Genomic DNA, 15,249 nt, shown 5'->3' with positions numbered 1-15,249 from the left:
TGCTCTCCCCCCCATTAGATTGTGAGCTCCTTGAGAACAGGGACTGTCTTTTTGCTTTTCCTTGTAGTCTCTCAGCTCTTAACACAGGTGCCTAGCATATAGTAGGCATTTAATAAATGCTTACTGACTTGACAAATAGACAATGGCGGAGCCAGGATTTGAAACCAGGTTCTCTGATGCCAGACCCAGTGCTCTTTCCATGGTACCACTGGCTGCCTCTCCTACAACGTATATTTTTTAGGAACATAAGAATTTTCATCCTGGGATAAACAGCCCAGTTTAGCATTCTGCTGCTAATACTGTCCGCAGAAGCTGTGTTGGGGGAGGGAATAGTGATCCTGCCTGATACCAATAAAGCGTAGTTCTATTCCAGTCTCTCTTGGTAGCTGCTTATGGTTCCATCATTTGCAAATTTATCCAAACTCTTTCTGACTCCATTTAAATTTCCTGTCTATACCACCTTTTGGGGTAATGAGTTCCATAAGTTTCAAGAGCCTATGTATAAGCAGGAGTAATATCGTCCTACACTTACCTCACTCAAGTTTCAAAGGCTGTTACCTCATCCTAGTACTTTGGGATATGGTGAACAAGTCTGTGTCCACTTTATCCATGTCATTTGTGATTTTATAGATTCCTCTTTCATGTGAGGGTTAGGATTAAAAAACATTAGTGATACAGATTATAAGACACATCTGAAGTTTGCTTCAGAGGAGGGGGCATTCTGAGGACAATAGAGGCTGGGGTCCTGGAGAAGGAGAGTGGCTGTTTGGAACAGTGCTGATACTTCTGGAAATGGAATGGAAGACAGACTCCTCTCTCTCTCTCTCTCTCCACCTCCTCTTTATTTCTTTGTGTCTCCCTCTCCCTCCCTCTCTTTCTCCGTCTCTTCTTCTCTTTCCTTCTCTCTGCTTCTTTCTCTTATCTCTCTCTTCCCCCTTTCTGTATCCCTCTCCCTCACTCTTTTTCTTTCTCCCTTTCTTCTTCTGTTTCTCTCTTTGTGTGTGTGTTTATCTCACATCTCTCTGTCTTCCCTTTTCTCTGTCTCCTCCTTCTCTCTCTCTCTCTCCTCTTCTGTCTCTGTTTCTCTTTCTCCTCTTTTGAAAGGGCTAAGTAAAAAAAAAAGTGATTGATGGCTGCTACCATCTTCTTGCCAGCCCAGCCTGGCCCAAGGAAATGTAATAATGATCTATAAACATGTATCACGATACAGCATCTCAAGGCTCCACTCTTTTCTCTATAAATAACAAATGTGGCACAAGGCACATGTGCGTACCTATTAAGATTTCCCAGACCATGCTGATGAAACTTGGATAAACTTCATTTTGGGAGCAGGGCTATATAGGAAAACGGGCTTTCGTGAAGTCTGTATCTGAGACTATCTGGGTACCTCTCTTCAGATCAAGAGAAGTTGATGTAGATTCTGTCTTTTGGCACGGAAAATTTCCATTCCCAAATACACCACTGTGCTCAATTAATCATTTTCCTCCTGTGTCATAGAGTGGGTGTCAGTAAATGTTTCATTTCATTAAAAAAAAAAGCTCCTCTGATGGAGAGATTCCACATTTTCACTCTTAATCTAGTCTCCTCTAAGAGAAAGTGTAATTGGTCACTGGGGCCAAACATGACTCTCTGTTGAAGCTGCCGATATAGCAGCTCAGCCATTAACACTGAGGTTCTCTTGAGATCTCCTACTTTGTTTAGGGGTCTCACTCGAAAGGCAGATTTGTAGTTAAGCATGCGTTACAGGCAAGAAGGAAGCAAGACACTGTGAAAGGGATAGAAAGCCTACAGCCCTGGCCCACGGCCCTTCTCTTGGCTGTTCGAAGCTCAGGGAGTATGCGTAACAGATTCCATACACCGGGGCCAAGTGGAAACACACTGACAGCTTCTGCCAGAAAAGCAGGATATGAAACAACGTACCTTGTTATTACTGACAATCTGAAGCTTATCTGGAATAGCTCTTCTCTCAGGGCCTGAGAGTGAGAATCTACAGGCTGACCCTCAAACCTGTTATGCTCAGCACTTCCCCTCTCTGATAATGGTGACAGAATTGATGCCCAATCACTTAGAGATGCTGGGCTTTTAAAAAAAATCTGTATGAAAGAGATGCTGTCCAGTATTTTGTTGTTGTTATTGTTGTTGCTTTTTTTGGTGAGGCAGCGGGGTTAAGTGACTTGCCCAGCGTCACACAGCTAGTACGTGTCAAGTGTCTGAGGCCAGTTAAGATGTTTTTTTCCAGCCAAAGACAAAGTTTATTAGAACATAGTCATATTGGGCAGACTCTTAAGGAGTCTGAATATGAGTGAGCAGTGGCTAAGATTAAGAATTTAAGCAGTGTGACTACATTATAAGAATCTGAGCATCTTCATGGAGACAAGATGGACCTTATATACAGAAAGACTGAGAGAGGGATCTAGGAGTGGCCAAGTAGTCTATGAGGTAATAGAACTCCAGGGGTGGCCAAGGGGAGAATGGAGACTAGATAGGATTAAGGGTGGGAAGTGGCCTGGAGACATAGGGAGGTCTAGGCTAGGTTAAGGGTAAAAGAGAATTGGGAGATTGGGTGTAGCCACAAAGAAAGGCCAGTTGATGGGATTGTAGCCTCAGGCTAAAGCCAGAGATCTGGCCATGTGGGAAAGTCCAGGGTTTTTCCTTTTTGGGGTCTAGATCCCATCCTCATCATCCCCCCTCAAATAAATGAGACTCAAATTCTTTTGGGGTAAGGTGAGAAGGTCTCAGCTTCTGAAACTGCTTCCTGCTGGCAAGGGGCATAGAGCTGTCCCAAGAGGAGGTTGACTGAAACCAAGCACAGGCTGCATCCAAGGAACAATGGGGGGACATTGGCTGGTACCCACTGTTTGCTACCAACTGTAGGTAAATGGCCTGGAGTCTAGAAGACACAAATCTTCAGACTTGATTTTTACCCAGGGCTCTAAGAGATGGAGAAAGCAGGAGCACTACCAAGCCCCAGGCTCCCTGGTCATTCCCAGTCTTGAGAAGACTGCCCAAGCAGTGGTTAGATTAAGGATTTAAGCAGTGGCTAGATTAAATAAAGTCCTGTTTAAAAAAAAAAAGGCATTCTTAGCAAGCTACCAGGCTCTCAGATTTAGGGTTGGAAGGGGCTTTAGAGGTCATGGAGCCCCGCCCCCTCATTTTAACATGTAACAAAAGAAACTGAGGCCTAGGACAGTTAAGTGACTTGCTCAAGGTCACTTGAGTAGGCAGTAAATTGCAGGGCTGGAATTTGAACCCGGGTCTTATGCCTCAAAGCCCTTTCTTCCTTCCTCTGTGCCACTCAAGCCAGAATTTTGGAGAATTTCATGAAAAGATTTATTTGTGCAGAATGGATTTCCTTATGCAGCTCACCACCATAAAAACAAGAATCGGTAGTTATATTTTCCCTTTTCAGATAACTGTAAATTCTTGTTTTCAAGAACATGGCAACTTGTTTTCTCTTAGTCTCTAAGTGATAGTGACACTGGGGGACTAGGGAAGAGGTCTGCATTTGCTTGAGACCAAGCGAAGCCGAGGAGGAAGAGGATGGGTGAAGAAAGGCAAATGGTAAAGTCTCTTCATTCTGCTCTTAAGCTGGGTAAAAAACTAGAAATTTGTCACTTTTGCCTTTTAAAAAAAATCAAAGAAAGACTAGGGGAGAAGACGGAACAAGGATGGGGTGAATTCGGAGAGCAGTCATTGAGCTTTAGAGCACCATGACATTTTGTGGGAAGGAATCCAAATGTCTTAGGGAAGTACTGTCATCAGCACTTTGCAGGAACCAGGCCTGTGACTGGTAAGGATAACAGATCATTTTCTAACGTGAGGGGCAAGACACACTAATCAGTGAGTACAACACGATAGACATCGGCTCTGACTCTGTCCCTCGCTTCCAGGTGATACAATCGGTCTGAGAGCTGAACACATAACTTCCCACTGAAAATGGCCCCCAATGGCATTATATTTTCCTCTTTTCCATACACAAATCCTGACAAAATAGCAGCCTGACCCTCCTATTGTCTTTCTTCATTTAAATTAATTAAAATGGGCCCTTTTAAGAGGACCCCTTTCACAGGGTAAACCTCAGCAGTGCCACACTAGTATTCACATCACATGTAATTGTAGATCATACTTGTATTAGGAGTCTGGTAGGTAGAGTTGGCTAGATCAAATCCTAACCTCCCTCGAGTCTTCTAATAGGTAGTATCAATTCCTAGGTTTTTAAGTGTCCCAGGTGGTCTCTTTGATCTCATTTCTCCCCTCAATTGTTGCTTAGGTGTTTTCAGTCATGTTCAACTCTTCATGATTCCATTTGGGGTTTGGAGGGATTTGCCTCCATCTCATTTTACAGAGGAGGAAACTGAGGTAAACAGGTTTAAGTGACTTGCCCAGGGCCACACACTAGTGAGTGTATGAGGCCAGATATGAACTCATTATTCTAAGCCCAGTGCTCTATCTACTGCACTACCTAGCTCCCCTAAAATCCTGTAGCTAACTAAAGCTATATTCCTATCCAGTTACCAAAAATATGTTCAATCTATTCTAAAAGAGACTATTTCATAGGGGTAGGTTCTCTCTTCACTAATGCAGATTATACCACTCAACTCCACCCCTCCGTGACAAGTTGCAAGTCGGGGCCCAATGAATTCATCACCTGATGACCAGCCAAATAATCCTGGGTAAGAAGTCTCTCCGTAGATTGTAGGAACACAGACTTAGGGCTGGAAAGAACCTTAAAGAGGCCCTAGTTCAACCCCCTAATTTTACAAGTGAGGAAACAAGCCCAGAGATTCAGAAGTTCATAGATCTAAGGCTGCAAGGAGCCTGAGGGACGGGGAAAGTGAGATCCACTGGGGAGCTCAAGTAACTCGCCCAAGGTCACCAAGGTAATAAATGGCAGAGCTGGGATCGGAACCATGGACTCTAGACCCATCACTCTTTTCAGGGCACTAAGGACAAATAACAGCTACTGCTTCCCTTACTTGGTGAGCCTGGGGCTTAGATGATGGATAGATGGTCAGTTTCAGAGTCCTTAATGGAAGCCTTTCTAGCTAGGCAAAGTCATGTGGAAGACTAAAGTGGGAAGGATCCAAACACCTCATCTTGGCCCTCTGGTGTAGCCTTTGAGAACCCAGGGCCACTTTCACATCAGGATAAGGATCAGAGAACTTCGGCAGAAGAAGAGAAGGCAAATTCCTTCTAAAAAAATTAATTTGGGCTATAGTGAACACTGGGCTAGAAGGAGAAGGCAGGCTGCAGTGGTTCTCTATGCCTTTGTTATTCTTTCTGGGACCTCTCTGGGAGGCAATACAGCACAGGGGCTTGAGGGCCCACCTCTAAGCCAGGAAGACCTGGCTTCAAGCCACCTTGGAAGCTTGACACCGTCTGGCTCTGATGACTTTGCACAGCTTCACCTCACTTAAATCCAATTCATGGTCAAGTCAAGATATCCCCCTTCGAGATGTCTTCAGTTTTCTTTGAGAACGAAGGATGTACAACAACAATTGTGAGTGACATTGGGCAAGTCACAACCTCTCAATGCTATAAGCAACTCTTATTTTGTGTGATTGTGAAATCACACAAAAGCTGCCACCCCACATTGGTACAAGCACTTTCCATACCCAGAAGTTCCCTATAGCCTATGAAATCACAGTCCCAGTTCTTATCTCTCAAATCCTCCTTCCTTTTCCTGCCCCCCCCCCAACAAAAAGCCCCTAATATTGCTTAGCCCTGTATTGTGCTTTGGGCTATTTGGAGAGAATTACGTTAGAGGTGTTTTAGAAATATGTTTTTCCTGATGTGGTCTTTCAACATAAATCTCTAAAAGATACTATCTGAACAAGCAAAGAGGTTAACCATTACTTACTTATGGTTTGCATCTGATTCTTGACTGTGCTCTAAGATCCCCATTATACATATACATATACATATACATACACACACACACACACATATACACACACATATATATACCCTCTGTAAATAATCAAGTCTTTAAATAACATGAATGATGTTTTGATTTTGAATATATTCTTGAAAAAAAGTGGTTTTGGACCTTTTACAAATTGTCTCTTTTTCTGTTCCATGTGAGTTCCACTAAGATGTATATATGACTGGAGCTCAATGAGACTCGGTCCCAAACCTGCCAAAAAACTCTGTTGGGTTTGCTTCTCTACCAGGAGAAAGGCAAGGCAAGATAAGTGTGCGTGCTTGCTTCGTTAGCCAGGGAGCCTGTGTTCTATCAGATGCACAGTCAGATTAGTGCAGCCACTAAGAGGCTTCCTGTTGGGTTTTGGTACAAGATCAAAGCAAAAATTAAGGGCAGGGAGGTTCTGAAGAGAGAGCCAAACTGGAAACAAAGAAGTGATTTGAACAAAGCATGCTAATTGCTAGCTTGGCTTCTTCATTTTACCAAATACCTCAAGTGCAGCTGCTTAAAACAAAAAAACAAAAACAAAAATGCCAGAATAATAAATGCAGAAAAGACTGCCATCAGTGTACATGTTATGGCCGTCAAATGGCAAGGCTCTTAGAGGAGGTGATAGGAGTATTGTTACAAAGAGCTCCTTCCCAGAGAGTATTAGAGGAAGGGCTGAGGGGTGAAGGTGATCATTATATAAATCCCTAGCAGCTCATAGTGGAGAATAAGGCAGGTAACAGAACAGCAGGGAGGGAGGGGAGTGAGAAATGGAAGGTGGGGAAGAGTGGACCAAGGTTCTGCAGTGGGAGGCCCTTGGCTATTGGCTTCCCATTCACCCTCTGGCCTTCTACCAACACTCACTCCCTTCCACTCACCTGCCTATCACTGCAGATGCCACTTAGCAAGGGATGTCTTATAAGAGGAGGCATGGGGGTAGATCCTTGGGGCACTTTGGACAAGATATTATAGGACTGGGAGAGCACACAGTGTGCTGAGCTGGTGCGAGAAAGCCTCACTTGATTTCTCCTCCCCAGAAGCCAATGATGAAGAAAATGCACTCGTGGCTTATGAAGGATTACAGGTCATTTCCTGGCTGCTCATTCTCCTCTTGGCTAGAGATCCCTAGTCTCTTTATGCCCACAAACCAATCTGCTCCTACTGGCACAGAAATTATGAGACAAGCTGGAAGATGTGTGTCATATGTTATGATAAAAGGACAGAGAGATGGGTGGATGCTGTGGAGAGAGGGCATCCAATTCCCTAGAGTGGGTGGTGCCATGTACAATGACAAAAACTGTGCCAAATGACATGTATGTATGCAGGGGGAGGCAGTGTGGGGTAGTAGCCTCAGAGCCAAGAAGACCTGGGTTCAAATCTTGCCTCTGATACATAATGGTTGGGTGACCCTGAGTAAGTCACTTAACTTTTCATGCCCTGACAACTCTCTAGTTCAGGTCTTCCTACTCTATTTTTAAAAAAATGTGTTATGAATCCTTTTGGTGATCTGGTGAAGTGTAAAGACTCGTTCTCAGAAAAAAAAAATATTTGATTGCCTACACTCATACTTGAAGGAAATGGAAATTTTCAATTAGGTATTAGTGAGGGAAAAAAAAAGACAATTTTTTTCCTATCCCAAGTTCATGACACCATGATATCTATCCACATACTCCTTGGGGGTCTGTGGAACCCAGGTTAAGAGCCCTTCTCTAAGCCTATAAATTGCAGAGTAGTTGCTAAGTTTTGTTTAAGTAGAGGCAGTTTTCTTAGTGGGAGATCCCTAAACCAATGAAGCCAGAAATCCAGTACTCCCCCACACTACCCCTCCCTCCAAAACACCCCAACTGTTATGTCGCATTTTATTCTTACAAAACATTTTATAGACAGGATCTCTAAATTGTGGTCCTATCATCTTATTTGAATCTCACCACAACCCTGGGAGCAAATCTTCTACTTAAAAACAAGGATTGACCTCTAGATAAAATCAGGAACATGGGAAGGCTGCCAATTTTTTGGAGACTGCAGACAGCAGTTTTAAGCTTTGGTAGCATAGAACTGGTGGGTGAATCCATGTTTAAGCGTTAGCAGTTTAAAACTGCCCTAAGGCTTTGGAATACCTGGTATAGGAATGGATATGATAGGCATTAAAGAGACCAGTCCCCTTCCGCCAGATCATCCGCAAACTCACAATCCTTGATCTTAGAATTTGAGGCTAACTAATTAGCAGGGAGGGGTACTCATCAGAGTGCTTCGCCTAGGACATAGTACTCAACTTTGCCAAAGAGATAATTTCTAATACTGTAGTTTTAGGGAAATGTAAATAATATCACTGGGACCAAAAAAAAATTCCCCCCAACCCCTTCTCCCACATCTTGTCCACCCTCCCTCAGCCCCCCCCAAATCTACTGCCAATATATACCTATCACTGCTGGGATTAAGATAAATATAGGATGATGGAAAAAGCAAACTGAATTGTTTTCAAGGTTGTGGGCCTAATTTTAAAATGCCTTTCAAAAACGTAACCTCCAATTCACAGGTACATCTATTTACATATGTTCCTAACATATGGATGCCTCAACCCCAGACAACTTGTTTTTGTCTATTTTGCTTACAAATAAGAATCCGCAGGAATAAAATGGTTTTTCTTTAGAATGGGGGTCAGCAAACTTCACAACCTAAGAGCAGTTTTAAATTTTTTACTTTAAATAAAAATGTAAAAACCATTTTTAGGTCTGATATTGTACAAAAACAGACAGTGGGCCAGATTTGGCCCCTGGGCCTCAGTATGCTGACCCCTGCTTGGGATAGAAAGGAATGGCTCTTAAACCCTAGCTTGCAGCAAACTGAGGATGTTTCTGTGACAAAGCGATAGCTAGGTTGCTGAAAATACACAACCAAATTAGTCTTTGGAACTATACTTATCCAAGTGTTGCAGATCTAAGGAATAATAGTATTTTTCTAGTATTGTAACGTGACTCTTTGCTTATTACTTTCAACCTTATTTTTTTTTTTTTGGTTCAGTGTAAAACTTTATTGCAAGCAATGGGGAAGAGAGGGTAGGGGAGAGGAAAAAGGTGGACCTGATATACAACTCAGATATACAAACTAACATAGAGTATAACTCACATAAAAGTGGTGCTGCATTGGGGAGCACACAGTCATGGGTCCATTAGCAGTAGAAGCATGCTTCAGCAGAAAGGTGTGCTCCCACTGGAGGGGAGGCTTTGCTCCAAGTTTCAACCTTAATTTTTAAAAGTTCTATTGATGCTTTAAAAATTTTTTTCTATCTATCTATCTATCTATCTATCTATCTATCTATCTATCTATCTATCTATCTAATCATTGGACATTTCTAGATATCCCCTTGCCCTCATAAAATCTTCCCTTTCACAAATTAAAATGGCTAAGAAAAAGAAATCCCCATGGCTACTAGGTCTGCCCTACAACCCTTCGCCCCAGGTGGGGCATCTGTGACCCACCCCTTCTGTACTGAGCGGAGAGGGGAATCAACAAGCTTGGGATTGGAATGGCATTCACCCAACAATCCACTTCTTTGACAGACTGGAGTCATCAATCTGTCCTCTGTAATCTGTATTGCCTTTAGTCTCAGTTTAGCTGCCTTTTAGTATTATTTTCATTTAGATTATTGTAGTCACTAATAAGCTAATAATAGCTAGGATTTATAGCTAGCAGACCATAGTACTTTAAAGTGTGCAAGGTGCTTTACAAATGTTATCTCATTTGATCCTCACAACAATCCTGGGAGGTAGATGCTATTATTATTATTATCATTCCCATTTCACATGTGAAGAAACTGAGGGAGAGAGCAAGTGACTTGCTCAGGGTCACAAGCTAGTAAATATCTAGGGTAGGATTTGAACTCAGGTCTTTCTCCATATTCCCATGCTCTAGCCATTGCCATCACCTAGCTGTTATTGTATGTTCTGTTCTCCTGTTTCTCTCTTCCCTTTATGTCTTTTCAAACAATTCTTCCCATGCCACATCGAATTTCAGTTACTCATCATTAATTTCAACCCTCCCCTCTTCTCAATTTCTTTTTATCATGCTCTCTTTCCTTCACCCTTCAATTCTGGCCAAACCTCATGCCCAGAGCCTCTCATTCTTTCTCTGATTCCCATTCCCCTTATTTTCAAGGCTGGCTAAAACACCTGACAAATCCATGGAATACCCATTTATAAACTATCTTTTTCTTCTTATTTAAGGCCCTTTTCAAAATTAATTCTATTCAGAAGTCCAATCCTGAGGGGCTAAAATGAGGCCATTTCCTTCACCATAAAGCTGGACTAGATTGAAAAGCCTTGACTTCAAAAAATGTACACCTTGCCTCTCTTTCTCTCACTTCTCTTCTTCACCTAAATTTAAGCTTCTTGAGGCTGTTAGGATCAGCAGAAATTCAAAATAATGGCATTTTTTTTTCAGATGGCACCAAGCACTTTCAATGACTTATAAGCCTGAGCATCCCATGAAGGACTTAGTTTGAAATCCATACAATAAAAAAAAAAGGGGGAGGAGGGATGACTTCCAATCCTCATAATATAGAGGGCTGACACCGACACGTTTTCTTTCTGAGAAGCAATTCTAAACCTCCAAGGTGTGTTTTGCTTGCTTCTACCAAGCAGACCCTTTTCCGTTCTGCTTGACTATTCCTAGAATGTGCGCGCGTGCGCGCGCACACACACACACACACACACACACACACACACACACACACACACGAGCGTGTTGGGAGCTACAGCAGCAGCAGCAGCAGCATCAATAAAGCTGACTTACATCCGGATTGCTAAAATGCCCTCTGCCAGCACTTCAGAGATGGGGAATTTGTCAATTCTGCCTACATGGCTCCTTGGCCCTCCCAGCAGCTGAGAAGAAATACAACATAGAGAGAAGGAGATGCTATTTATGCATAATTCCTTCTCTGTGTCCTCTGGAAATCACCAAAAATGTTCATTTAAAAAAACAAAAAAACCCCACAAAAAAACCCTGAACAAAGGGATTACAAATTAATCTGCCCTTGCTGGCTTCCCTGACTGCAAAGAGATTATAAAAAAATCCTCAGTATTTGCAGGAGGCCTCAGTCACTCATTAATCTTTGCTATCGTTCGTATCATTGGTTTTTTAGCTCATTCCTTAGGCATGCGTGTATGCACTGAGCTTATGGGGTAGAGACTGCCTTTCTGTCTTCAATCATCAGTAACTGGAAGACATTTCCTTAACATTTCAGAAGGCAGGTCGTCACTATACCATACACAGAAGAGCCACTACAGGATAAAAACCACTGCACGGAGGACAAGAGACAGCATCTAAATGAACAAATTAAAGCACCAAAAAGTCTTTAGGATGCCATTGTCTTGAAGCATGAATATGATAATGGGGGGGGGGGAAATCCCAGGCTCTAGAATGCTTGAAAAAAAATGTTCCCCCCTATTCATTTCATCTTATACCAGTCAATAAATACTTATGCCCAGAATATTTAGGGTATTCAATAGTAAGCAGTGAACCCTTTCTTTCACTATGCTAATTAATAGTCTTTCTACTCTTTGCTCTGGCCATCTGGAGCTATATCCTGCAGAGATGTGGTTCAGTCTGTGGGTCTGATGGGTAGAGTTTAATCATCAAGCGAATGGAATCTTTTAACCCTTCCTTTCCAAAGACCTGATCTGCAAAGTAGATTGCCTATGATATTTCAACTTCGGGACTTCTATCTTTACTTTCTTGCTGAGGAGAAAGGGATTTCATGAGTTCTGAGTAGGGTGGGGCCTAAGTGCCTAGATCAGTTGCTAATTGTTTGAAAACTTTAAATATATTTCTTTTTTTTTCCAATTAGGCAGTCGGGGTTAAGTGACTTGCCCAGGGTCACATAGCTAGTAAGTGTCAAATGTCTGAGGCCAGATTTGAACTCAGGTTCTCCCAACTCCAAGGCCTGAGCTTTATCCACTTTGCCACCTAGCTGCCACCTTGAATACACTTCAAAATGACTTCTTGTTGACATAAAGACAGAAGCTCTATGGTCTCAATTTCTTTGGCCACACACCCTTTTGTGCCCCATCTATTTTCCAAAGAAAGCCTCAGGGTGAAGCTGCAAAGGGCCCTGCTGTTTATCAGGACCCTCATCCTACTTTGTGTCTCTCTTTTTATTTGTATTTTGTGATAATTGTGAATAAGCCTGTAATCTCCCTGATTACAGCTTCTTCTGGGTAAAGACTATTCTGCCTTACTCATCTTTATCTCTCTCATAGTGCCTAGGCATAAGAACATCAAAGCATTTAAAATTTAGAGCTGGAAAAGCACTTAATTAGCTTTCCCATCCCTTCACAATCTTGCTCCAGCAGAGCCACACTATTTGTTATTCAGTCGTACCTGACTCTTTGCGACCCCTTTCAGAGGTTTTCTTGGCAAAAAAATACTGGAGTGATCTGCCATTTCCTTTTCCAGCTCATTTTACAGATGAGGAAACTGAGGCAAACAGGGTTAAGTGGCTTGCTCACTCAGCTAGCAAGCATCTCAGACTAGATTTGAACTTAGGTCTTCCTGACTCTAGGTCCAGCATTCTATCCACTGAGACACTTCGCTGCCTCAGCCACCCTGTACATGATATCATATAAAAAGCAAGAGGCTAGGATTCAAACCCAAGTCTTATGACAACGGCCAGAATACCTCTCCCAGGATCTCAGGAGTTATGTTAGCCCTGCTTGCATCCCTGGTTCTCAGGACCTAGGAACCCCTACTACCCTAATATTAAATATCACCCTTGTCTTTCTATCTGTCTCATCTTTAGTTGCTCAGGCTCCCTATGTCCATATTTCAGGCACCCCCTCTTTCTGCTTTTTGTCGTTTGATTCTTCATTTCAAGTCCTCTTGTCCAGACTCATTTAATGCAGGGATAAGTCCACAGTATGTTGCCAAAGAATAGACTCTATAAGAACTGGAATGTTGTTAGTCCACAACTCCCTTATTTTACAGATGGGGAAAATGAGGAACACAGAGAGGGAGTGACTTGCCCAAAATCACACAGCTAGTTAGAACTCCAATACTTGCTGACTATATATAGGCCACAGGTACTTCATCTGAACATTAGTTTCAACATTTATAAGGTGGGAATATTATACATTTAGGCGGTCTGGAGCAGTGGTTAAAGAGCTGGCCTTGAAGCTAGAGAGACCTGGGTTGAAGTCCCACACATATTAGTTAGCTGTGTGGTTTTGGGCAAATCACATAACCTTTCTGTGTTTTAAGCCAGACGTATCAAAAACTGAGCGGCTACTCCCACCAAACTCCAGAGTAGAGCATAAACCAGGTTAAAATGTAATTGGTAACATTTAACAACAACAACAAAATACAATGCAACATCATGTTAATTTGTCATTTTCTCAGTCAGCATGCTGCAAAAGGGAATCAATTTCTACTTGAGTTTGTCACCACTGCTTTAGGCAAAAGCCCAGAAGTATTAGAGATAGCACCCAATTGCATTGTCTTGCCACTGAACTCCACTGACTCTGGACGGAGAATGAGGCTGACGACTTGGTGCAGCTCTGCCTCACTTAAATCCAATTCACATGCAAGTCAAGACATCGCCCGAGTGATGTCATCGGTCCTCTTTGAGAATGAAGATCAACAACAACAATAATAATAATGACAGGCATTTCCTCAATCTGGAGATCTCTCTATCAATGCAATAACGGTCCATTCTCTATCTCTTATATTTGCACTACCTTCTCGCTGGCTGTCATGTTCAGAATGTACTGTGGAAACTTGAGTTGTTTTTACAATTTTGGTTGGAGTTTAAAAAAAAAAGTTTGTGGAATTCATTAAATGCAATCCAATTCTACAAACGCTTAAAAGGTACAGGCTTTTTGCTAGGCACTGTGCTGGGGAAATGAATGAATGACTCTCCAAATGGCGTGATTGGGGCATTCGAATCCCAAGCAGGTCTCCTTCCCAGACTTCTCTTCTTACCTGGATAGGGAACTCTCCCTTTGGTTACCAGCTCTGTGAGTAAGATTCCAAAGGACCATACATCAGACTTGATAGTGAACCTTCCATACAGGGCTGCTTCTGGAGCCGTCCACTTGATAGGGAACTTTGCACCTAAAGCAAGGGCATGGTGGTTATTATTCATGATTGAAGTGGTACCAAGATCACACAAGAAGCACCCTTCTAAGGGACACTCCATTCCAAATTCTACTTAGTTGTCAAATTGATCTTCCTAAAGTGCAAATCCTACCATGTCACTCCCCTCTTCAATCACCTCCAGTGGCTCCCTATTACCTCCAGGACTGAATATAAATTCCTCTGTTTGGCTTATAAAGCCTCCCATAACCTGACCTCTTCCTACCTTTCCAGTCTTCTTATGCCTCACATACCTCCCGAAATAGTCTGTGATCCAGTGACAATGACCTCCTCACTCTTTCTAGAACATGTCACTCTATCTTCTAACTGTGCATTTTCCTTGGCTGTCCTCTATGCCCAGAACTATCTCCCTCCTCATCTCTACTTCCTGCCTTCTGTCACTTCTTACCTAAAGTCCCACCTTAAGCCTTTCCCCAGCCTTCTTAATTTACTACCCCCCCCACTGATTCTTTCTTTTTTTCTTCCTCTCTCTAATTGTTTGCACGTTATTGTCTTCCCTATTAGACTAGCTCCTTGAGAGCAGGGACTGTCTTTTGGTATTTTTGCCTTTCTTGGTATCCCCATCACTTAGCACAGTGCCTTGTAGGCACTGTAGCCTAGTAGGCAGCTAGTAAATATTGGATGACTAACTGCTTTAATAGATGGTTTGTGTGGCCTCTGGCAAGCCCTGTTATCCTCTTCAGACCTCATTTTTCTAATCTGTAAAGAGAGGGAAAAGCTGACCTAGATCATCTCTAAGGCTCCTTTAAGCACTACAATTCTGTTTTAATCAGTAGTAAATTTCTGTATCACATAGTATTAAGTCATAATGCCTTACAAAATATACAGAATGTCTGTGAATGGCTTCTGCTGGTATGAGACAATCTGACACATGGTTGTGTCCAAATTAGTCCATATGTTGCTCAGGCTTTCCCCATTAACCAGAGAAGAGCTTTCCTTTCTGTCCCTTTTTTCTGTTAGAATGTAAGTTCCTTGAGGACAGTAGCTGTGGCATTTTTATTTTTGTACTCTCAGAGGTTAGCACCACAACTGCTACATAGATAATGCTTTAATAAATGTTTGCGGATTGGCTAATTAATTCCCTCCCTCTACACCAGGATCCTGAAAGGAGCAATGAGAAATCCCTCCATTTTTCTGAGTTGATTCTTAATATTCTTTGATGCTGTGGTGTTCTTTCCTAATTTCTTCCT

General features: G+C 42.4%; 1 protein-coding gene across 6 annotated transcripts in view; it reads right to left on the bottom strand.

Moving 5' to 3' along the window:
• FYN (FYN proto-oncogene, Src family tyrosine kinase) overlaps positions 1 to 15,249 on the bottom strand; it is a 309,834-nt gene that overhangs the window by 3,326 nt on the left and 291,259 nt on the right. For all 6 annotated transcript variants that reach the window (XM_021008095.2, XM_021008092.2, XM_021008091.2 and 3 more), the window contains one exon: positions 13,886 to 14,017. In XM_021008095.2, the coding sequence (XP_020863754.1) occupies positions 13,886 to 14,017 (132 nt within the window). The remainder of the gene's footprint in view (positions 1 to 13,885; positions 14,018 to 15,249) is intronic.

Source organism: Phascolarctos cinereus, unplaced genomic scaffold, assembly GCF_003287225.1.
Source record: "Phascolarctos cinereus isolate Bilbo 61053 unplaced genomic scaffold, phaCin_HiC Scaffold_5;HRSCAF=322, whole genome shotgun sequence".
Taxonomy (NCBI): Eukaryota; Metazoa; Chordata; class Mammalia; order Diprotodontia; family Phascolarctidae; genus Phascolarctos; species Phascolarctos cinereus.
This window is presented reverse-complemented; position numbering and strand designations above follow the sequence as displayed.